Below are 24,883 nucleotides of genomic sequence, written 5' to 3'. Positions count from 1 at the left end.
TTTCTTTTTGCTTATGTGGTGCTGAGGAATTGAACCCAGGGCCTCATGCATGCCAGGCAAGCGCTCTCCCACTGAGCCACCTTCCCAGCCCTATGCTTTTTTTTTTTAAAGCCCTTTAATTTTACATTAACAGATTTAAGGAAGGAATGAAATTAGTATATGTTATTTAGCCTATACCTTTAGATGAAGTAAGATGTCTCACTTTGCTTTTTTTTTTTCTTTCTTTCTTTTTTTTGTCAGTTGTGGGCCTTGAACTCTGGGCTTGGGTGCTCTCCACAGCACCCCTTCCGGTTTTCTAGTGTTTTATTGGAGATAAGAGTCTCATGGACTTTCCGCCCCGGCTGGCTTTAAACCATGATCCTCAGATGTCAGCTTCCTGAGTAGCTAGGATTTCAGGCATAAGCCACCAGCGCCTGGCTCACTTTGCTTTAATGTTTTGTTTTTGGGGTTTTTTTGCTGGTCATGGAGCTTGAACTCTGGGCCTGGGCACTGTTCTGAGCTCTTCAGCGCAAGGCTAGCGCTCTACCACTTCCAGCTTTTTCTGTTTATGTGATGCTAAGGAATCGAACACAGGGCCTCATGCGTGCAAGGCAAGCATTCTACCTGAGCCACCTTCCCAGTCCAACTTTGCTTTTAAATAAGATCTTCTAAATAAAATCACAACTTTATACTTTTGAAAAGTATATGATACATGGTCAGTCTGTAGGCATGTTATGCATAGATATTCACAAATTCTTTGGATGAGGGCTGATTCTTACTGTTGGCATTGTTTTGTAGAACTAGTTAAGTATAACAGGAATTGAGAGCACAATTTGGAAGGCTTTGTGAAGGTGGGAGAATTTGGAGAGATAAAAGGAATAGAGTAGAAGAGCTTAAGGAGGAGTGCTGGGCAGATGGGTTGAGCTATACCTGAGTGATGCTAGGTACTGAGTACTAGAGTTGGAAGAGAAAGATATTAGGTTGTGAGGGGTCTGAAAACTTGTTTGAATTTTAAATTATAGGCAGCACAGGGAGATATTCTTGAAGAAAGATTTAGTGAAAATATCATTTTACTAGATCAGTCAGGCTGTAACAGGAAATATATATGAGAAAAGAGCAATTAAGGATAAAGAGACTAGCAACTAGGTAATCAACAGTGTTTTTAAAATTATTATGTGGTACCACCATTTTAAGTATTATATATTAACTTATATATATTGATTTTCCTTGTCAGTATTATTAGCATTATCCTCATTTTGCAGATGGAAACCAAGGGATGTAGAGGTATATGACTAGAATGGTGGCATGGATAGAAGGAGATAGAAGAGTTTTTTTTTTTGTCGGTCGTGGGGCTTGAACTCTGGGCCTGGGTGCTGTCCCTCAGCTCTTCAGCTCAAGGCGAGCGCTCTACCACTTGAGCTACAGCGCCACTTCCGGTTTTCTGGTGGTTTATTGGAGATAGGAGTCTCACGGTCTCTCCTGCCCGGGCTGGCTTTGAACTGCGATCCTCAGATCTCAGCCTCCTGAGTAGCTAGGATTACAGGCGTGAGCCACCAGCTCCCGGCAAGATAGAAGAGTTTTATTACTTTGTTGTACACTATGATTACAGTTTTAGAATTCCCTCCTCCCCAATACTGGCATTAGAGTAGATAATTTTTCAGATGCTTCCAAGACTCATTTAGACTTCTTCTTTGCCCCTACCCCTTTTTATGCAATTGGAGAATAAAGCCAGGTCTTCACTTGCTATGCAAGTGCTTTGCTACTGAGCTACAGGCTTTTACTTTAAAAGCACAAAATTCTATAAATCAGTGTTTTTATTAGTGGAATGGTGTATTGCTTAATGGGGTGCTTCTTGTTCTCTCTACATACTAGATATGGAAGACTGAAACATCTTTTTTTTTTTGTCGGTCGTGGGGCTTGAACTCTGGGCCTGGGCGCTGTCCCTCAGCTCTTCAGCTCAAGGCGAGCACTCTACCACTTGAGCTACAGTGCCATTTCCGGTTTTCTGGTGGTTTATTGGAGATAGGAGTCTCACGGTCTTTCCTGCCCGGGCTGGCTTTGAACCGTGATCCTCAGATCTCAGCCTCCTGAGTAGCTAGGATTACAGGTGTGAGCCACCAGCGCCTGGCTAGACTGAAACATCTTATCTTGTGAAGATATACAGAGAGATTTCTGTTGAGAATGTGCAACTGTTCTTTGACCTATACATTACATGGTAATCATATGTTTCTTTTTAGCTTGGTTCTACAGCCATTGGGATCCAGACATCAGAAGGTGTATGCCTAGCAGTGGAGAAGAGAATTACCTCCCCACTCATGGAGCCTAGCAGCATTGAGAAAATTGTAGAGATTGATGCTCATATAGGTAACTAGTAGGCGAGAGTTGTGTTGTGGAATCTGGCCTACAAATTTTTCTTCTATTATGTTCCAACAGAGGGTCACAGAACAACTGCCTTATCTTCTGATTAGCTATTATTTCTAGGGATTGGACACAATTTATAACTTTAAGAGTGCAAAGCATTTGCAAGACTCATTTATGTTTAACCTATTCCCAGAACTGCCTTTCATCTTCAAATACGTCTTGTTATATTTTATTATTTTATGTGATTTTTGTGTGTATGTGTAAGTGTGCTTGGAACTATATCAGGGCCTCATACATGCTAGGCAAGCACTCTACCATTGAACTATCCTGTAGCCAAGGTCTTGGCAAATATGATGGTTGTTGAAATATGCGAAGATTAAATTGTTGGCTATTTCCCTATTATTTGTAGGTCTTCACTGATGTATGTTAGCTCTGGTAAGAGGCCATTGGTATTGAGGATGTATGTGGGAAAACTGAGTGTCTATTGAAAAATAGGAATTCTCCAAGATCTTTGGAGTAGGTAAGGCCCAGAGAGTTATAAGAGTATAGATTTTGTCCAGATCAGTTTTTTTCCTCTGTTTATTTATTTATTTATTTTTTATTTTTTGGTCAGTCATGGGACTTGAACTCAGGACTTGGGTACTCACTGCCCCTGAGCTCTTTGCTCAAGGCTAGCACTCTACCACTTTGAGCCACAGTGCCACTTCTTGTTTTTTGGTGGTTAATAGGAGATAATGGACTTTCTTGCCCAGGATGACTATGAACTGTGATCCTCATATTCAGCTACTTGAGTAGTTAGGATTACAGATAAGAGCCATCAATGCCCAGCTGTTTTTCTTCTTGTCCCACCTTACCCCTCTTTTTTTGCTTTTTGGTGTAATTCTTTTGCCTTGGCTTCTGACAGTAGTGTTACAGGGTAAATGGTTTTATTTATAGTATGGAAATCTTTCTAGTAATATAATCAATGAAACATTGGTAAAGTGATTAATTTAAGGCAAGAGAACCAAATGCCATGGTAACTATAGAAGCTTGGTAGTATTTATTTCATAGATGTAGAAATAGAATTTGTCTTTTGCAATTAAGAGCATTGTTTCTACTTTATCTCAACATTGTATCTACTTTACTTACCTGTCTTTTAGAGGTTGGTCAATGTCACTTCACTGAATAATGTGTTAGCCATTATGTTAAACACTAGAATATAGTCATATATTGTTTTCTGGGATATATGTCTTAATTTGATGGAGCACACAGTGTGTTCAGTAGGGATATAAGAGGAAAATTAGTCTTGCTTGAGATCAGTGATAGTGGGCTTTTCAGAAAAGAATGCCATGAAGGTAATGCTTGAGCTGAGTTGATGCTAGGCTCAATTCTGAAATATAAAAAGTGCCTACCAGGCAGACAAGTGTCTGGGTGTAATCTTCTATACAGTAGAAAGAGAAATAATAAGTCTTTAGCCCACTTATTAATCAGGTAGTTGTTTCTTTGAGGATTTGTTGGAAGGAATAGGAGAAACTGTAGAGCTCCTTAGCACAGGCCAAAATTTTCTTAACAAAGACCCAGAATAAATCAAAGAAAGGTTGGACAAATGGGATTGCATGAAACTGCAGAGATTTTGCATGGCAAAGGACATAGTTAGCAAGATGAATAGAAAGCCCACAGACTGGGAAAAGATCTTCACTAGCCATACAATGGACAAGGGTCTCATATCTAAAATACACTGAGAACTCAAAAAATTAAATCCCCCCACAACAGATCCTCAAATGGGCTATTTTGATTATGGAAATAGTTTCAGGGGAATGTACTTAGGTCAAAAGTTACCACACTGTGCACTCTAAACTTGTGTAGGTTATTATATCTCAATCACATATCAATAAAACTGTTATAAGAAAGCAAAAAAAAAAGAAGAAAGAGAAATAAGCAAAGCTATGGTGGCAAAAATATATAAAGGATACAAGTACTTTAGTGTGACTCAGAAGTGAACTGTGTAGGCAGTGAGTCTGGGTCAGATACTAATGATTTGTCCTTTTTTGCCCTGCTCAAGGGCTTGGACTTGATTCTTTTGAATTGGTGGGAAAGGTTTTAAACAATGAGGTAATGTGATCACACTGGAATTGTAGGAAGAACATTCTGATAACTGTTCAGTGTAGGCTATGAATTTAGACTGAAGATGAGACCCATTTATAATTGTTTTGGTACTAGTACTAGGGATAGAATTCTACCTTGTACTTTCTGGGCAGGAGCCTTCTACCACTTTTTGTTTCTATTTTATTTTATATTCTTACTGTCTTTAAGTGGCTGTACAAAGAAGTTGCCATTCAAAAAGGTAGTTTATGAACACAATGCATCTTGATCAGTGTCACCCCTTTCAACATTCTCTCCCGTCTCTCCCAGTCTACCCCCTTTCCTCACTTAATTTTCTTAATTCTGTAGGATATACATTGAATTTTTTACTGCATTCTTCCGGGTCTTTTCTTCATTTGTCTACCCCCCCCCCCCCGGCCCCCTTCTTGACATACCCTACCCTCTGAGGTACCCATTTCCTGGTATTTATTTTGTTTTAGTTTCTTTTTTATAGGGTCTTCCACTTTTGTCTGGGCCAGTCTTTTTTTTTTTTTTTTTTTGGTCGGTTGTGGGGCTTGAACTCTGGGCTTTGGGTGCTATCCCTCAGCTCTTAGTTCAAGGTGAACACTCTACTGCTTGAGCCACAGTGTCACTTCCAGTTTCCTAGTGGTTTATTGGAGATAAGAGTCTCATGGACTTTCCTGTCCAGGCTGGCTTTGAACCATGATCTTCAGATCTCAGCCTCCTGATTAGCTAGGATTACAGGCTTGAGCCAGGCCTGGGCCAGTCTTGATCAGATAGCTCTGCTTCCTGAGTAGCTGCGATTTTTAACCTGTGCCACCATACCCTGCTTAGAGTATGGTCTTGCTAATTAGCAGATAAGCTCTTGTTATTTTGTCACTCCTCAACCTGTATCTTCCAATCTCTACTTCCTAAATAGCTGGGATTATAGTTGTGTACCACTACACCCAGCCCAAGGAATTTTTTTTTCCCCATGGGTTGTGGGTCTTGAACTCTGGGCCTGGGCACTGTCCCTGAGTTCTTCAGCTCAAGGCTAGCACTCTACCACTTGAGCTACAGTATCACTTCCAGTTTTCTGGTGGTTAACTGGAGATAAGAATCTCATGGACATGCAATTGTAACCCCTCTGTACAGTATGTTCACAAATTAAATTAAATTAAAAAAAAAAGAATCTCATGAACTTTTCTGCCAGATCTGGCTTTGAACTGTGATCCTCAGATCTCAGCCTCCTGAGTAGCTAGGATTATAGGTGTGAGCCACTGGCGGCCGACCCAAGGAATTTTTTAAGTGTCTGAACAGAAATGCTAAAAGCTTCAACCAACTCAATGGCCTGAAATGGAGAGGAAAGGATTAATGAGAGAGTGGTAATCAACTAGAGAGTGACAGAACTTGGCATATAATTGGTTGTAAGGGCCAAGGAAGTAGATGGGGCCTAGAAAAAAAAATTATATCAAGTAGATCTATTAAAGGAGTCATTTGGCTTTATAGATCTAACACTTGAAAAACCTATGTTGAGATTTGGATTTAGGTCATGGCATCTAAGTAACAGGGATAGCCATAGTCTTGGCATTTTGGACTGTCAGGCAAACTTTCTAATAACACTGGTTAGTTTGTGTGGGTCAGAGAAGTGAGATGGCTTTTGATATTCTGGTCTTCTGCTGTAGACATACTGAGGTTGTTTGCTTTTCTCAGGTGTCTCAAGTTGGATTGCTAGTGTTTGCTTAGTTCAAATATGTCAAGATCTAAAAGCTAAAGAGATTCTTAGAGACAAAATATGCTGAAATTCATGTTTGGTTGGCTATTACCCTTCTGTCTCCTAGCTATAATCTGTACTTCTGTGACATTGTAGACAATTTTTCATTTGTAACATCATTGCACTTGGGTTCAGTGTTGATCATTTCCATCTAATCTAATTCCATGGGTATATTGCCATGGTTTGCACTCCATAATTTTAGTGTTTCCTGAGTAGATAAAAAAAGTTTTGCAAGGATTTTGTAACTGGGTCAATGTTGCTTTTTTTCACATTGCAGGTTGTGCCATGAGTGGGCTAATTGCTGATGCTAAGACTTTAATTGATAAAGCCAGAGTTGAAACACAGGTAAAATCAGTACCTTCTCCCTTTTTTACTGTGATGCTTGAGTTTCTTGTATAGTGATGATATAGCTTTCTGGCTTATATTGCAGATATCTGTGTCAATATCAAATGTGGCCCAAGGGAATGGTTTGGGGTAGAATCTTCCTGGACCTTACGATTTAGCTGTCTTAACTATTGAAGCTTTAAGGAAGCTCTAGGCAGTAGAGCTGATGCTCTTGCTTCCTCTGAATTTACCCCAGGTAAAACAACCCCATGTACTGCATTCTGTTCCAATTTATTTTCTATGAAACAATAACAGAATGTGGTCATAGTTAAAGGATATTTTTTTCTCCAACCTTTTCCTGGGAGGCTTATAACTGCTATCTTCTGGTAAGTATGATTTGTTCTAGGGGATTAAAAACTGGTTAGGAATGCAGATTTTGTTGTTGTTGTTTTGGTGTGTGTGTGTTGGTCCTGGGGCTTAAACTCTGAGCCTAGGTGCTGCCCTTGTACTTCTTTTGCTCAAGGCTAGTACTCGACCACTTGAGTCATAACTCCACTTCCAGCTTTTTTTTAGTAATTAGAAATAGGAATTTCATGGGACTTTGCTGCCTTGGCTGGCTTTGAACTGTAATCCTCAGCCTCCTGAGTAACTAGGATGATAGGCATGAGCCACCAGTGCCTGACTGATTTTTTTTTTTTAATCCTGAGTTCCTATGGCCTCAAGACATAAGCTAGTAGGAAAAGATTTAAAAAATTTTTGCACTTCATTGCAGATTTGCTCTCAGTACTTACGTGAGAATATGTAAACTTACACACTAAGAGAATAAGATGGTACAAGGTTATTAACATATACTTTGTGAAATGACACAACTTTTGTGTTTCAGGGCTTAGTCCTATTTTTCAAGGTAGTAATTCTCTAGTCTATCATTACTTGAATCTTTTAAAACATGCTTATTTTCAGAACTCTCTTACTCCCCCCCCCCCGTGATAAGGTGTTGCTCTGTAATCCACATTGGATATGAGTGTCCTGTTTCAACATCCCAAATGCTGGGATTACAGGCCTGTGCCACTCCATCTGCTGTCAGCTATTTCTCTTTTTGTGCAGTTTTAAGCACTCCTCCATGTAGTGCTAGGCCACACATGGCTACATAGTGAATTTGAGCGTAGCCTGGATTTCATAAAGACTTCATGGTAAGGGGCTGGGTGCTGGTGGCCACAAGGGTGGCTATACTACTGCCTCTACTGTGAAGGCTACATAGGTGAGACAGAGAGGGCACTTGTGGTGGCCCTGGAGGGCTGGTGCTTGAGTCCAAGCACAGACTAAGTTGTTGATGGTCACTGCCTCCTTCCCAGAGTAAGATAGCATTCCACTGGGCATTCATATATTCTTACCACTACATACCAAGGACGGTGGAATGAAGAGCCTTCTCACCGTGTACATGCACTCCTGCCCACTCCTACCCACACATGCACACCAGCACATACATAAAGGCAGGGTAATAGTCAGCCCTGCACTTGATTTGTATTTCAGTTTTGTTTCTAGTAGTTGTGTGGCATGGGAAATATTTAACCTTTCTGGGCCTCAATACTTTTAAACAGAGATAATGAATCTACTTAGATCAAAAGTTAGTTGTAGCCTGGTACAACTGATGACTCATGCTTGTAATCCTAGCTACCGGAGGCTAAGATCTGAGGATCACAGTTCAAAGACCGTCTAAGCAGATAAATCCACAAGCCTCATCTCCAGCTAACCACAAAAAAAAAGTGGAGCATTAGCTCAAGTGGCAAAGTACTAGTGTTGATCAGAAAAAAGAAGGCAGGGGCAAGGAGGAAGGAAAAGAGAAAAGTGGGAGAAAAGGAGAAAAAGACAGTTTGGTTTCTGATCACAGTTGAAGGGGGATGAGTATAGTAAAGATGGTGGACTGCTTTAATGTTCTTATCAGAAGGGAATACCATTCTTTCCTTGTAGAATCATTGGTTTACCTACAATGAGACAATGACGGTGGAGAGTGTGACCCAAGCTGTGTCCAATCTTGCTCTACAGTTTGGAGAAGAAGATGCAGACCCAGGTGCCATGGTGAGTGTAAGGTGTATTGAGTTAGGTTAAAGTCCTGTACGTTTGTCTTCTGCATGTATTTTTATTTTTTCCTAGCTTTTGTTCCCTTACTTTATAGCCATTTCTCAATTCCTCTTGCATTTTGGTTCTAGTCTCGTCCTTTTGGAGTAGCACTGTTATTTGGAGGAGTTGATGAGAAAGGACCCCAGCTGTAAGTATCATTTTGCTTTTTTTTTTTTTAAATCTACTTTGGGGAGAAGGTGGTGATTAATGTAATTTTGGGTAGGGTCTACTAGTTTAAGTCGTGAGAAAGTTATTATAAACCTAGAAAACATAGGGCTTTTAACTTTAAAGTCAAGTGATTTCTGTGATGTTTATGCAACCAAAATTTGGGAATCCATGACCTAATAACTCCTTTATTGGGACCAGTTCCAGTTCTGGAAAGATTGAGAAGTAACTTTATTACTACAGTCAGAATATGTTTGCATACTGACTGATCAGATCTACATTCTCAGATTAATTTACACAAATGTTAGTTTTCTTTATATAATATATATTTAATTACTATATTTCTAAATCCCCAAGGAAATTCACAAACACCTTTTATTTTATTTTTTATTTTTATTTATTTATTTTTATTGCGAAAATACTGTACAGAGGGGTTACAATTACATGGGCAAGATAATGAGTATATTTCTTATCAAGCATTGTAGCCTCTTCCTTTGTTTCACCTTCCCATCCCATCCTCTCCCCGCCCCCCCCCCCCCCACAAAAGTTGTAAAGTTTGTTTTCGGCATAACGACTTGTACATCTCATTGTTGGAATGGGTCCACCGGTATCCCTATTTAAACGATTTGTTTTTTCCCTTCCCCTCCACAAATTATAACAACATCAAATACAGTGAAAGCAGGGGTTATACTATGGGGGAGGGACATACAAAGCAACAAAGAAATAATCTTATAAATGTGTTAGAAACAATCACATGAAAGAAAAAAAAACATTTGAATACATATCTTAAGGTTCGTTTCCCTAACATCAACTTATCTGACCTTTTCTGCTTGACTCAGACATATACTAGTTACTGCAATTAAGGGAAACCATGGGACCTATGTTTCTTTAAGGCCTGGCTTACTTCACTTAATAGAATTTTTTCCAAGTCTTTCCATTTCCTAACAAATGGGGCAATGTCATTCTTTCTGATGGAGGCATAGAATTCCATTGTGTATATATACCACATTTTCTTGATCCATTCATCTACTGAGGGGAATCTGGGTTGGTTCCATATCTTAGCTATGGTAAATAAGGCTGCAATAAACATAGTCGTGCTGGTAGCTTTAATGTGGTCTTGTTTGTGAACATTTGGGTAAATGCCCGAAAGTGGGATTGCTAGGTCATAGGGGAGCTCTATGTGGAGTCTTTTGAGGAACCTCCATACTGCTTTCCAAAGTGGTTGAACAAGTTTACACTCCCACCAACAATGCAGTAAGGTTCCCTTCTGTCCACATCCCCTCCAGCATCTGTTGTTATTAGAGTTCTTGATTATAGCCATTCTAACTGGGGTGAGGTGGTATCTCAGTGTTGTTTTGATTTGCACTTCTTTTATGGCTAGAGAGGTTGAGCATTTCTTCATGTGTCTCTTGGCCATCCTTCTTTCCTCTTCAGAGAAGTTTCTCTTTAAGTCTTTAGCCCACTTATTTATTGGGCAGTTGTTTCTTTGAAGATTTGTTGTTGGGGGATTTAATTTTTTGAGTTCCAGGTATATTTTAGATCTGAGACCCTTGTCTGTTCTATGGCTAGTGAAGATCTTCTCCCAATCTGTGGGCTTTCTATTGATCTTGCTAGCTATGTCCTTTGCCATGCAGAAGCTCTGCAGTTTCATGCAATCCCATTTGTCCAACCTTTCTTTGATTTGTTGTGTTTCTGGGTCTCTATTAAGAAAATTTCGGCCTGTGCCAAGGAGACCTAGGGTTTCTCCTATTCCATCCTGTAATGTTTTCAGAGTGTCTGCTTTGACTCAGGTCTTTGATCAGGTCTTTGATTCTGGTGCAGGGTGATATATAAGGATCTAGCTTTAGTTTTCTACAAGTAGTTAACCAGTTTTTCCAGCACCATTTACTGAAGAGGCTGTCTTTCTTCCATTCTATTTTTTTAGCTCCCTTATCGAAGATTAGATGGCTATAGGTCTGTAGGTTCATTTCTGGGCTTTCAATTCTATTCCATTGGTCCTGAGGTCTGTTCTTGTGCCAGTACCAAGCTGCACAAACACCTTTTAAATGATCTGGTTTATCAAAACACAGAATATCTTTTGGAGCTATGTCTCAATATTTCAGTGGCATTTCTTGGTCGCAGGCCAAGCATTTGTATTTTCATTGAGGCATTTGTTATGTAAAATGCCATCACTCACAAGCATTTTAATCCTTCTGGGGGATTTTCAGGTTTCACATGGACCCATCTGGGACCTTTGTACAATGTGATGCTCGAGCGATTGGCTCTGCTTCAGAGGGTGCCCAGAGCTCCTTGCAAGAAGTTTATCACAAGGTAACTACATTCTTACAATTCCTACTATCAGTTTTTACATCAAGTAGAATGTCTGCATAATAAACCATACATACATTAAAAAGTTAGTTTTGATAATTTTGTACAGTAGCTCATGAAACTACAACCTAGAACAAGACATGTGGAAATGACAAAAATGTCTTCACAGACATGAAATGAGCACATGCTCTTAGAAGAATATCTCTACTAGTCTTAACACAGGGTGGCCATCAACCTTCAAATTTGAAAAAATCATTTCTGCTAAATATAGTAGATTTATACATGGAAGAAATTAGGTGCAAATCAAATTTTAAAAATGAATTTTCTGAACCATTGGACTACATTTTTAGATCATCTGGTCATCGCTGCCCATAGGATGTTACCCATATTATACCAACTTGCTTCTGAATTAACTAAGGAGTTCAAGGGTGCACTACAGAGGTGCAGTTTTTTCCTCCTCTTCAAACAATTATTATATGTGGCTCTGAATAAGGCACTTTTTTCTCTGAATGGGGTATTCTGAATACTTGACCACTTGCTTGAATTTTGCAGACAATTGTAATGCACTGTACAAATTAAGGTGTCTGACATATTAATATTTGCTAAATCATTCTTCAGGAGATAAAGGAAATTGTTGAAGGAAAAAGGGATTATGTACATTAATGGCTCATCTTCTTACCTTCTTTGTTTCAAGTCTATGACATTGAAAGAAGCCATCAAATCTTCTCTCATCATCCTCAAACAAGTAATGGAGGAGAAGTTGAATGCAACTAACATAGAGGTATTGTTTCTAGTTTATTGGGGATTTTTCTCCCAGATACTATAACTTGCTTTGTTAAGGATTGAACAATAAATTACATGTTAATTGCTTTTATAAGTAAAATTTATATGTAATTTACTATAATTTATTCATTTAATTTTTTATAATTCCTAGCAAGGATTTATTTTAGTATAATATGGTTAGAAAAAAATGGGAGAGAAACACTTCCAACCACCCATACAGGAAATGGGAATTAGAGACTCTCACAATTATTTTTATTATTATTTTGGTAGCATTGTGGTTGGAACTTAGCCCTACTCTTGTTACGCAGTTGCTCTACATATTCAGTCTTTTAAGTTATTCATATTATTGGAAAAAATAAGCACTGTTAGTAAAGTGATGACAGAAGTCAGACTTCAGTGAGCTGAAGAATGAAAAGTTGTTGATGAAGAACGTGGTGCTTTCCCAAGAATAATGACAGCAGAAGGCAATACTTACAAACGATGTTTGTCTTTAAATAGTGGGAAAAGACTTAAATCTGTAAATGGATCAAGCTAGTGGATAGAAAAATGTTAGTGTTGTTGGAAAGTTTTATAAGAGAGAAGACATGATCCTAGTAAATGAGTTGTTTTCAGAAAATAAAATTTATTTCAGGCCAGGCGCCAGTGGCTCATGCCTTGTAATCCTAGCTACTGAGGAGGCTGAGACTTAAGGATCATGGTTCAAAGCCAGTCCAGACAGGAAACTCCATGAATTTTCTTATCTCCAATATCACTCAGAAAACCAGAAATGGTGCTGTGGTTCAAGTGGTAGAGCACTAGCCTTGAGCTAAAGAGCTGAAGGACAGCACCCAAGCCCAGAGTTCAAGCCCCAAGACTGGAAAAATAAAATTATTTCATTGTCATATTGAGTACCCATTATATAGCAGTTAATAGCCAAGGATGCAGCTAAAGAATATCTGACCCCTGCTTAGTTGTACACCATGTAGTATAGGGGTAGGGGATGAAACAGATAAGAGCCTGGGGTAGAACTTTCATAATCGCAATAAAAACAGATTGCCTTGCAAACATGCAACTTAGTCTGGGGCATTAGGAAAGCATCCTGGAAGAAGTTGTGTCTGGAAAAGGGAGTGGAAAGTAATTTGAGAAAGAGGGAACAACATTCACAAAGCATAGAAAGGTAGACATAACTTTCTGCTTAAAAAACATCTTTGGCTGGGAGTATGGCTCAGTGGTAAAGCACTTGCTTAGCACGCATGAAGCTCTAGCATTCAAAACAAAAACACTAAGGGTTTTATCTGATTGCTAGGATATAGGATGGGTATAAGGTACAGGGGTGATGAGTAATGGGAAGGCTTGGACTAAATTCCTAATGTCCTTGTTTAGAATGAGTAGGTAGGAGTAGATAGGAGAAAAGGAAGACTAGAGAGGAGAAAAGGAAGTAATAATGACTAAAGGATAGGTAGGTTTGTGGAGATGCAAAAATGACACCTACCTCTTGTATAACTTATAACTAAAAAATATATATAGGTTTGGAATTAAATTGGTGAGTGTTCATTTGTTCAGTGTGGTAATGTAATGGTGAAATTTGTAAGAATGAGAAATATTTGGAAATATTGTGAGAAATATTTGGGAAAGAGTGAGAAATATTTGGGAAATAGGGAAAATAGGAATGAGGAAAAGAATTGTTGATCCACATTGTCTAAGAGCCAGGTGCTGGTATCTTAGGCCTATACCTTAGCCACTCAGAAGCTGAGATCTGAAGATCTCCATTCAAAGCCAGCTGCAGCAGCAAAGTTTACAAGACTGTTAACTCTAGTTAACCAGCAAAAAGCTAGAGCTCAAGTGGTAGAGTACCAGCTTTAAAAGCGAGAAAGCTAAGGGACAGCACCCAGGCCCTGAGTTCAAGCCCTAGTACCAAAAAAGAAAACAAACAAAAATCTCCTAAGGCTAGAATTACAAAACACTGTTCTAGAAAGTCAAGATCAAGGTTATGTTGGAGTCACAGTATGCATGTATAGTTCTATAGGCCAACAGGTGGTATAATTGTTCATCAGTAATTAAAGCAGTCAGCACTACCAGGATGTTTCTTGGCTATACTCATGAAATAATAGATGGTTGGATTAAATCCCTGATGGGGAACTGACTAGTTAAGGACAAGAGTGGAGAGTTCTGGAATGTTGTTAATGAATGTCTCACCAGGTTTCATAGACTGTCCTGAAAATCAAGTACTAAAATGGGCTTGTGCAGAAATAAGAGGGTCTGAAGGGTTTGAGGGAGAACGTGGTTAGCTTACTCTTTGAGTGGTAATAAAAGGAAGAGATTTAGCATAGTTCCTCCACAGAAAAAAATTCTAAGTAGGTTTTTTGTTTTTTGCATTAGCAAACTTTTTTTTTTCTTTTTTGGTAAGTCATGGGGCTTGAATTCAGGGCCTGGGTGCTGACCCTGAGCTTTTTTGCTCAAGGCTAGCACTCCACCACTTTGAGCCACAGCGTCAATTCTGGTTTTTAGTACTTAAGAAAATTCTTACAGAATTTCCTGCCCAGGCTGGCTTCGAACCATGATCCTCATCCTCAGATCTTAGCCTCCTGAATAGCTAAGGATTACAGGGGTAAGCCACTGTTGCCAGCTTTTAGTGAACATTTGAAAATACTTCCTCTTGCCAGTCTCTCAGATGATAAGATGTAACAAATATCATGATCCTCCCATCTTGAGGAATTTTGTTAGTACTTTTCCGGTAGTTTGTTTTTCTTTAGTGCTAAAAGACACTTTCTGCATCTTTCTTTAAATAAATGAAATGCTGGCTATTGTATAGAGGTATCCACCTATAATCCTAGCACTTGGGAAGCTAAGGCAGGAGAGTACATTCAAAGCCAACTTGGGTTATATAGTGAAACCCCCCCTGCAAATAAACAAAACTATTAAAATACCTCCCACCTACTGTGTCTAACCTGTCTTTTCAAAGCAGTTAACTGTGTTGAGGTATAATTCACTTGCAGTAAAATGCTCCCATTTAAGTGTACAATTTTGACAGCTGTATAAGCCCTGCCACCAGTCAAATGGAACATTTCTTTTCTCCCAAAAAGTTCCTTTCTGCCTAGTGACGTCACCCCCTACTGATCTACCTCTGTAGCTACAGATTTGTTTTGTGTTCTAGAATTTTATACAAAGTGTGTTATACAATATGTACTCTTTTGTCTTAGCTTCTTTGACACAGCATAATTTTGAAATTCCTCTGTGTTTTGGGTATCATTTGTCAGGTTTTATTGCCAAGGGGTATTCCATTGTAGACTTTATTTCCAGTCCTGTTCCAAACAGAAGCTGTTTGGCTGTTTGGAACAGCTACTACAGAAGTACCTAGTGTTTTACCCCCATTTGTTGCTTAGTCATGCCATTTATTTCAACTCTTGTTTCCATGGGACTCCTTTTTGGGGTGGGGGGGGTCCGGTCGTGGGGCCTGAACTCTGGGCCTGGGCGCTGTCCCTCAGCTCTTCAGTTCAAGGCTAGCGCTCTACCACTTGAGCCACAGTGCCACTTCCGGCTTTTTTCTTTTTGCTTATGTGGTGCTGAGGAATCGAACCCAGGGCCTCAGGCTTGCGCTCTACCACTGAGCCACCTTCCCAGCCCCTAGGATAGCTCTTGATTGTTATATTTCCTGGGCAGCCTTCAGGACTTTCTGAAGTATTCACCTCAAATTTGACAGTCCTTTTCAAAATACCATCTCCTTTTCTGTATTTCTAATCCTAGTTGATAGTACCACTAATTTACTTGTCATTCATACCAGAAACTTGGAAGATTTTTTATCTCTCTTTTTTGTCACTAAATTTTGTCATTGCCTCCTTAAAAATAACTTATATTGATACCCCTTCTCCAACCATATCTAGTACCTTCTTTTGTTCAGGCCCTCATTTTTCTCCTTACATATTTTCAGAGTGCTCCTGCTGGCATCTTTGGCTTTCTCTATCTGTGTCCATTTTATTCTTCCTTGTGCTACTAAAATGGATTTTCTAGTGGTCCACACACAATCTTTATTGCTCTCTACTTAAAAATCTTTTCTGATCCTGTTTGCAAGGTAAATTATGAACTTTTTATGACATAATAATTCACTACTTAAGTCATATGTTTAATCTATGAGGACCTTTGCTGAGTATTTTACATGTCATTATTTATTTTACTCTTCACAACTATATGAGATAGATATCCTTTTTTCTACTTCACAGAAAAGGAAATAGGCTTTGTTTGAGACAATACGACTTTACCTAAAACAACAGAACCAGTAAATAAATAATTCTTATCAAGATTTGAATAAGGCCTGATTTTCTGTCTGTCCTCTTAGTTTTTGAGACAGTCTTACTCTTGAGTTCCAGGCCATCAATCCTCATCATCATCCTTCCTAATGCTGTGATTACAGGTGTGCAACATCATGCCCAGCTTAGGTACTTTAGCCAATAAGATACAGTCTTTCCTTGTGATATGTGAGCCATTATTTATTTTTCATTTTATTTCCCATCTTATGTGCAACCTCTGATCTAGCTGCACAGAATCAATTTGTTTTGCAAATATGTCATGTTCATGCTTCTGTACATTTGACTATTCCGTTTGCCCTTCCCTTCCTTAACTGTCTGACCCGTTATTATACAATTGCAGAGCTCCTCTGAGCCCTCCTGGACTTCTCCAGCCACACTTTTACATATGCTTAGTTTTCTTGTAACACTTAACCTGACACTGAAAGCAATCAGTGCCCTTAGTAAGTGAAATAGGGACTTTCTTCATCTTTAGTCCCTAGTCTCCAATACAACAGTATCCAGTGTACTTATTATTGATGAGATAAATGAGAGGATATATGTTCTACTTGCCTCAGAGATTTTTTTATTAATAAGTTTTTTATTGTGAAAATACTGTACAAAGGGGTCAGAGATTTTTTTTGAAAGTAAAATGAGATAATATATAGATGAGTGTCTTAAACTGATTGTGTAGATTTGTTCATCTTCATGCAAATGTAAGAGGTTATTTTATTCATGAACAATTAACTTCCTAAAAGCAGTACTTGGTTCAAATACGATTAGTATTAACTTCCATCCTGGTCCTGCATAGGACTGATTTTTGCTTGTTTTTTCCAGTATTCCCAGTTTCTAGGGCTTTTTTTTGTTGCTTTGTTTTTCACAGTACTGCGGTTTGAACTCAGGGCCTTACGCTTGTTAGGTAGGCCGTCTGCCACTGAACCAAACTTTCAGTCCCCTAGGTTCTGTTTTTTGTTTTTATTTTTGCTTTTGCTTTTTAAGCCCCTGTGAGAGCTTTGGGAAGATTAGTGTTTGGGTCTTGACTTATCTGATGAAAAAACAGAAGATTTTACTCTCCTATTTTATTGACATTATATCTTGTCCTTACTGTTGGTCATGTAAATACACCATAAGAAAATTGACAATAATATTTACATTTTAAGTGCCCTAGGAATAGAACTTGTAGTCCATATAAATTTATTTAAATTTTTTTTAACATTTTGCGAATATATTTGGGATTCTTCTGATAGTTCATTCAATTAAACATACCTTTTGGGAAATCCTAGAGGAGTGCTTTTTTTTTTTCTTTTTCTTCTTTTTTTTTTTGTTGGTCATAGATCTTGAACTCAGCCTTGGCGCTGTTTCTCAGCTCTTCAGCTCAAGGTGAGCCTCTACCACTTGAGTCACAGCACCACTTCCAGTTTTCTGAGTGGATTATTGGAGATAAGAGTCACAGAGTTTCCTGCCTAGGCTGGCTTTGAACCTCGATCCTCAGATCTCAGCCTCCTCAGTAGCTAGGATTACAGGCTAAGAGGAGCGCTTTAAGAGAATATTTGTTTTAGTCTGTTCCCAGACTAGATCATCAGATGTCTTAAAAGTTTTAATCTTTTTGTTTTTGCCAGTTTTGGGGCTTGAACTCAGAGCCTGGGTACTGTCCCTGAGCTTCTTTTGCTCAAGGCTAACACTCTACCACTTGAGATGCAGTGACACTTCCGGCTTTTTCTGCTTATGTGGTATTGAGGAATTGAACCCAGGGCTTCATGCATGCTAGGCAAGCACTCTGCCACTAAGCCATATTCCCAGCCCCTTTTTCTAAATTTTACTTGGGGATGAAACAGAGACAAATACACATAACTAGATAATGCTAATTCTGTCTGGCAACCTTCAGTTTATATTAAATGTCAGTCGTTAAGCTTACTTAAAAATGCCCCAAAGTGTGCAACATTGAAATAAAAATAGGCAAAAAGGAGAAGTGTTTGAGGCAAAAGTGAAGTGGCAATTACTCCTCAATATTGTCCCCTAAAACATGGGATTTTGCGAAGTGATGATAGTCTTATCAAATTGGAAGCTGTAAACAAACCATCTTGACCTTGAGTTTCAGGTTTTTATTTTTATAGATTGTAATCTGGACTGGGAGTTCTTGATGTTTTCAGTCACAATTGAGTTCCTGTTACAAAGCTACTGGAATTGTTTCATGACTAACCTTTTTATAAAACAAAGCGCTTTTTATAAAGCTGCCACACAATTTATAGAAAATACCTAACAATAATACTTAATAATCTGGTGCTTTTTATATTTTGAGGCACTGTTCTAAGCAGTCTGCCTACACTCACATTTTATCTTCACAGCTACTATAAGTGTGTTGGATACTGCTATTATACTCATTTTACAGCTAAAGAAATAGAGGTACTGAGTGGCAGTGGCAAAGTAACCCACTGTCACACACAGAAGTTCATCTTGGAAGTATATAAATGTGCTTTTAATAATTTTTTAAAAATTATTTTTTCTCCTTTTTCCCTTTCTATTCCCCTTTTTTGTTGGTATTGGGGTTTGACCTCAGCTACCATGTTGGCCATACTTCCGGCTCTTTATTGAAGTAACTTCAAAAAAGCAGAAAGGATGCCAGGTATTTGGTTAACTACTATATAGTGGGTTAACCTCAAAATAGAAAATTTGGTCAATAAGAAATTTTTTATTCTGGAGTCAGAGCTATTTTAGGGACTTGCTGCCTGGAAAGGACACCCCTGGGACAGCAGATCCCTTAGTTCCTAGTGAACAGCTGCATCGCCAGCACAGCTCCTCCTGACCATGCAAAGGCTGTCAACAGGGAATTGAGCCCAGCTTATTAACCCCTTTCTGTTTCCTTTCCAGCTAGCCACAGTGCAGCCTGGCCAGAATTTCCACATGTTCACAAAGGAAGAACTTGAAGAGGTTATCAAGGACATTTAAGCATTTAAGGAAGAGTGATCTTCAGAACTTCTTTGGGACATTTTCAGTTTTCCTAATTGCCCTTAAATTTTATTCCCAGCTCCAATTCCTTGGAAAATCTCTAGTATGTGTTCATTTTTTTTTTAATGATGTCTGTACATAAAGGCAGTTCTGAAATAAAAGAAAATTTTAGAGTATTTGTTAGTGGTCTGTGTTCTTACAATACAGTCTTTTATTTGAAATGGTTATGTTCACCAGTGGATGGACAGTGGTATTAATATTCCTCTCCTGTGAGAGTGTCTGTTCTAAAATTATTCACAACATAGTTAACTTTGCCATGAGTCCCCTGGGTGATAAAAAATGAACTCAAGCTAATCCAGCTCCTCCTAGTGGGTAGTTGATGTTAATACTCCGTAAATCCATTACATTTGTGTAAATTCTCTTAGATGAATATATATTTTTATTGCTATCATGAAGGGGATGCTACTCAGTGGCTTTTTGGGGGCTGTTGATGAGTTGGGATAAACCATCTACCATGTTAAAGCTGTTAATTGTATCGTGGTGATGGTTTGAAAATGCTTCCCTTTTTATGAAGTTGACATGAAAAAAATTAAAGTGATCTTGGCCTCACTAGTAATTACAAATCTCAGCCTTTTCAGTAAATGTAAAATTCAGAAGCAGTTTGTCTTAGACTATTAAAGAATAATTTATGCATAAAAAATGGCCATAGGACATAGGTATTATATAGGTATTATCACTAGCTAGATGAAGAATCTAAGGCTCTGTGATCATGCACACAGAAAATTGTTGTTGGAGCTTAAACTCAGATTTTCTGGCTTCACATCACCAACTTTTGAGTAACAGAGAAATGTCAGGGAGATTTGAAATATAGTTGCACCATCCACACTATGGATAGTCCATATAAGTGGATGATGAAGAATTGATGATAATTCACTTATGAGGATCCCCAGACTATTTTCCAAGGCTTTTCTATATTTTCATTAGGTACTTGCACTCTGAGGTTAAAATAAATAGTAACCCCCTGAGTAGACTAAATTCATACTGTAGTTCCAGCAATAAACTTGTACCTACAATCATTTTGGAAACTCCAATGACAGGAAATACTGGAAACAAAATCTGTCCTAGACACACAGAACAAACCTAGAAAACTAGAGTATATTATTAATTTCCTAGAGACTTTAGTGATTTTAATCCTGTTATATATAACATGTTAATGATGAGATTTGTTTAACTCACGGTCACTTTTATTAAATCTTAATAGAAAACATCATTAGAAAAGGTTCTACCTCAACTTCAATTACTCATTTACAAGTTTATTGAGAACCTACTTCCTATATGCTAAGTAATGCATTGGGCATTTGTGGGGGATAAAGTTATGAAAATGTTCTTGGTCTCCATATGGTCTGAAATTCACATCTAGTGGGAAGAATTGAGCAATAAATTTCCCTTTTAACACTAGTATAATGTAGAAATGGAGAAAGCACATGCTAGTTTGGAGATCTGAGTTATTTCAAACACATGAATTATACAGGACAAGAATACCAAGCAATAGTTTTTTTTTTTTTTTTTTTGTCGGTCGTGGGGCTTGAACTCTGGGCCTGGGTGTTGTCCCTTAGCTCTTCAGCTCAAGGCGAGCGCTCTACCACTTGAGCTACAGCGCCACTTCCCAAGCAATAGTTTTTAACCTAGTTCTCTGCTTCAGCTTAAACTGTCTTCCCTTGTGGGCACCAGTGGCTCAGCTTCTCAGGAGGCTGAGATCTAAGGATAGCAGTTAGAAGCCAGCCTAGGCAAGAAAATCCACAAGATTATCATCTCCAGTTAGCCACATAAAGCCAGAAGTGGGGCTGTGGTTCAAGAGGCAGAGTGCTAGCCTTGAGCATAAAAGCTCAGGGACAGTGCCCAGGCCCAGACAGAGTTCAAGCCCCAAGACTGACCAACCCCTCTCCCCCCAAAATGGAGTTGTGGCTCAGTGATAGAGGGCTTTGCCTTAAACATAGCTCCCCTAACCTGAGTTCAAGCCCCAGAACAGGCATAAGAAGAAAATAAAAACTGTCTTCTTTTGTACTGCCTGGGATTTTACATACCATAGACTGAGGAAACAAAAGTCATGCCCTCTGTTATTAAAATGTGCATTCTTTAAGGAGAATTTCAATTTTCTGTAGACTGTTGAAGCAAGGTTTGCTGTCAAATGATGTTACTAGGAAAGGCAATGTTTTTAGTGATGTGTAGGTTGCTTTATATCAATTTTCTGCTATATTTATTTAGAGAAAGTACAGTTTTAAGTAGTAAATTTGACATTTTACACGTGACATATTTTACATGCTACACATTTACATATTTTACATGTGTGACATTTATATATGTAATCCTTAGCACTGCAAAAAAAAAATTCCTTTCACTGTCATGCTCCTAGGATCTGATAGTTTGAGGAAATGTACACTGTGAGAATATAGTGGCATGAACTTAAAAGCAGGGTGAGGCCAGGTGTGCTGGTGCCCACTTGCAATCCCAGCTCTGAGGAGATGAAGGATCCTAGCGTGAGAACAGCCTAGGCAAACTAGTGAGACTCTATCTGAAAAAATAAAAGTAGGGCTGGGAAGGTGGCTCAGTGGTAGAGTGCTTGTCTTGCATGCATGAGGCCCTGGGTTTGATTCCTCAGCACCACATAAGCAGAAAAAGCCCGAAGTGGTGCTATGTCTCAAGTGGTAGAGTTGAAGAGCTGAGGGACAGCACCCAGACCCAGAGTTCAGGCCCCACGACCGCCAAAAATAAATGAATAAGCATAAAGATAATAAAAGCAAAAGGAATGAGGACATGAATCATGCAATAATGTTGAGCCAGGTATAGTCCTAGCATTTGGGAGGATGAGGCAGGAGGATCAGGAGTTGTCCACCAGCCTGAGTTATATGGCAAGACCCTGTCAAAAGCAAATAAAGTGAGGGTAGTACAAACAACTGCAACTAATTTAATAGCTAAAATGTGTATCATAATTTCTCCAAGAGGTGGCACTATTGAGTTGCCTTTATTTTCGGACAAGAAGACAATAGACCATTCATCTTTGTGTCACTGAAACAAAGAAATATTCCTTTATAGCCTCACTTCTCTCCCCCCACCCTATTACCAGTCACATGCCACTGGAACTGACTGCCTTGTGATCTACTCTATAGTTGGCATAGCTTTAAAACTAATCTGTATCTTTAAAAATTAATTTGACACGTAGTAGTTGAAGACAGGAACACATTGTTCATCATCTCATCTATTTTATCTTGTTATTTCCAGTAGGTCTCCAGCTGAGAACTTGGAAGACTTCTCTGGTGATTTTTCCATCTTGCTTAGATGGCATTCAGAAACTTTTCACCACTGTGTTATATTTGGGGGGGGGGAGGACATACATTTGTAAATCTTTTTCTGAAACTAATGTGACTAATATTTTGACATAAATTTTGGATAGGGTTCATTGCTTTTTGCTCTGTAGCGAATATATCCTGTGTTGGGATTATTGTTATTTTATAGGTAAAATTGTTTCAGTTGCTTTCTTGAGGTGTAACATTTTACATGTTTTGAATCTAGTTGCTATCTCTTGTACTGAAAAACTTGTAGCATTGGGAAGAGATGGAGAAAGGGTTAAGAATTTGGAACTGGTTTTACCTGCACTGCATGTTCTCAAAGTGGTTATGTGCAGATTATCTACTGCAAAGGGAACAAACTGTATGGGGGGGGGTGTTATTTATTAGAGTGCTAATTTAGAGGGACATCACATACTGGAACCAAACTAGTGCAATGCACTCACTGCATGATTAAGGACATTGCGGTAAAGATAAATGTGCTACCTATGAGATGATCGTGTATAAAGTAGGCATTGGTCAATTCTCTCGCACCTCCTGCCGTTAACCTGTCCCTGATGCCTAAGCTACACCACATTCGAAGTCCAGGAAAACCAGGAGTTCCGCTTGTGGCCTACCTCTCTGTAGAAGAGGAAGGCCAGAGAAGCAAGACTTTTCTTCAGGATTGCCTGAGTCACGGACGTCCTGATGTCTATCTGCCTCCGTGGGGGGGGGGGGGGGGGTTGCGCATTCACCTCGGCAGTAAGGCGGCTGTTTCGGCAGACAATGGATGCTCCAGCGAGCAGGGGGTTAAAAACCCGAAGCACCAGTTCATAACGATCGCCCCCCCACCCCCCTTTCCAGCAGGGATTCCCTGAGATACTCCAGACGCTGCCTCAGCCGAAGGGATTTCAGGAGTGTTTCTGGGGGAAATGAGGGGGAGTAACCAGTGCTTAACTTGTGGGGGCCAGGAAAGGCAGCGAGGGGGTCGAGGCGCTGCCAAACAGAGCGATTCGTGGGAAGGTGGGGAAAAACCCCGGCGAACTCTGGAAGCCGGGCCCCGGAGACGCCGGACGAGGGTGGGGAATGACCTCAGCCGTTTCTGCCACGTTCCAGCCAATCAGTCCCGCATCTTGGCATCCGAATCCAGGACCCCCGAATCTGGAGGCGACGCTAGCCAATAAGAAGTGGGCTCTGGAAGAAGGACAGGCGGCCATCCAATGGGGGCGCAGAGGCCCGGCTGCGCGTATCCAAGGAGCGCCGGGTTTCGGGCTCGGGGGTGTGGCGCAGCGCCGGCGGGGGTGGGCGGGCGCGCCGGGTGACAGGTGTCAGCGGCGTCGGCATTCGGCGGCGATGGAGCGGCCCCGGGGAGCTGCGGACGGCTTCTCGCGCTGGCCCCTCGGCCTCCTCCTCCTCTTCCTCCTGCAGCTGCAGCCGCCGGCGACTCTCGGCCTGGACCGGCTGGACGCACCCCCGCCACCCGCTTCGCTACCGCTTCGCTGGTCTGGCCCCGTCGGGGTGAGCTGGGGGCTGCGCGCAGCCGCGGACGGGGGCCCGATCCCCCGCGGCGGCCGTTGGCGCCGCAGCGCGCCCAGCGAGGATGAGGATTGCGGCCAGGTCCGGGACTTCGTGGCTAAGCTGGCCAACAACACGCACCAGGTGAGCGAGCTCAGGGGGCCCGGGCGTTGCCCGCGCTGGGCGGAACCGCCCCTGGCCCCCTCGCGGCCGTGCGCCGTGCCCGGGCAGCGGCCCCTCTTCCTGCCCCGCGCCGCACGCCTGGCGTCTCCGCCCGGAGGAGACTCCCGGGCCGCGGCCCGAAACCGCGGCGGGCCGGCGGCAGGAGTCGGCCCTAGGCGGCGCGGGGGGGGGGGGGGGGGAACGGACGCTGAGGCCCTTAGGGCTGTGTTTCGTCACAGGAGAGGCAATCTTGGACTTTCACCGCGTTCTTTTTCTTTCTTTCTTTCTTTTTCTTTTTTTAAGTTGTCAAAATCTCTTGAGCGTCATTGTTTTCCGTCTGTATAAACAACCAGATTCACTCACGCTATTACCTACCAGGAAGCTGGAGGACTAATTAGGTCTTAAGTGCTTGCAGAAGAAGTTGGGCTGCGCAGAAGCAGAGGCGTGTCCTCTCTGGGTCAGTACTTTTGGGGGGGCGGTGATGAAGTGGTTGTTCAGAAATCCCAAAGCAGTGGTTAGGCCACGGTGTGTGCATTTTAATAGTTAAAGGAAACGAGGTGAGTTTGAAACCGAACCATAAAACAACTTCCCAGCTCCCCCTCCCACACACACACACAAATTGTTCAAGATGCTTTGGGGGATGTAGGCACAGAACCCTTAACACCCTACCTGAAATGACCATGAAAGGCTCTCAGAACCAAAAATCCGATGACCAGGACATGGGGAACAGAACTGAGCCCCTTGGTCTAGATTAGAAATGAGGGTGCCCTCAGCAGCTGCAGGAAAGAACAGAATATTCACCCAAG

General features: G+C 40.5%; 2 protein-coding genes across 5 annotated transcripts in view; both read left to right on the top strand.

Annotated features, from left to right (window-relative positions):
- Positions 1-19,253, top strand: part of Psma5 (proteasome 20S subunit alpha 5) — a 28,385-nt gene extending 9,132 nt beyond the window's left edge. The window contains exons 3-9 of the mRNA XM_070006203.1: positions 2,217-2,343; positions 6,453-6,520; positions 8,468-8,575; positions 8,707-8,765; positions 10,990-11,092; positions 11,784-11,870; positions 19,000-19,253. Of these exons, the coding sequence (XP_069862304.1) occupies positions 2,217-2,343; positions 6,453-6,520; positions 8,468-8,575; positions 8,707-8,765; positions 10,990-11,092; positions 11,784-11,870; positions 19,000-19,077 (630 nt within the window). The 3' untranslated portion in view covers positions 19,078-19,253. The remainder of the gene's footprint in view (positions 1-2,216; positions 2,344-6,452; positions 6,521-8,467; positions 8,576-8,706; positions 8,766-10,989; positions 11,093-11,783; positions 11,871-18,999) is intronic.
- A 4,423-nt stretch (positions 19,254-23,676) lies between these two features.
- Sort1 (sortilin 1) overlaps positions 23,677-24,883 on the top strand; it is a 73,101-nt gene continuing 71,894 nt past the window's right edge. For 2 of the 4 annotated variants that reach the window (XM_070006201.1, XM_070006199.1), the window contains exon 1: positions 23,677-24,059. In XM_070006201.1, the coding sequence (XP_069862302.1) occupies positions 23,754-24,059 (306 nt within the window). In that variant the 5' untranslated portion in view covers positions 23,677-23,753. The remainder of the gene's footprint in view (positions 24,060-24,883) is intronic. The other 2 variants (XM_070006202.1, XM_070006200.1) reach the window with 1 other exon arrangement.

This window comes from Dipodomys merriami, unplaced genomic scaffold, assembly GCF_024711535.1.
Source record: "Dipodomys merriami isolate MVZ:Mamm:240054 unplaced genomic scaffold, mDipMer1.0.p SCAF_7, whole genome shotgun sequence".
NCBI lineage: Eukaryota > Metazoa > Chordata > Mammalia > Rodentia > Heteromyidae > Dipodomys > Dipodomys merriami.
This window is presented reverse-complemented; position numbering and strand designations above follow the sequence as displayed.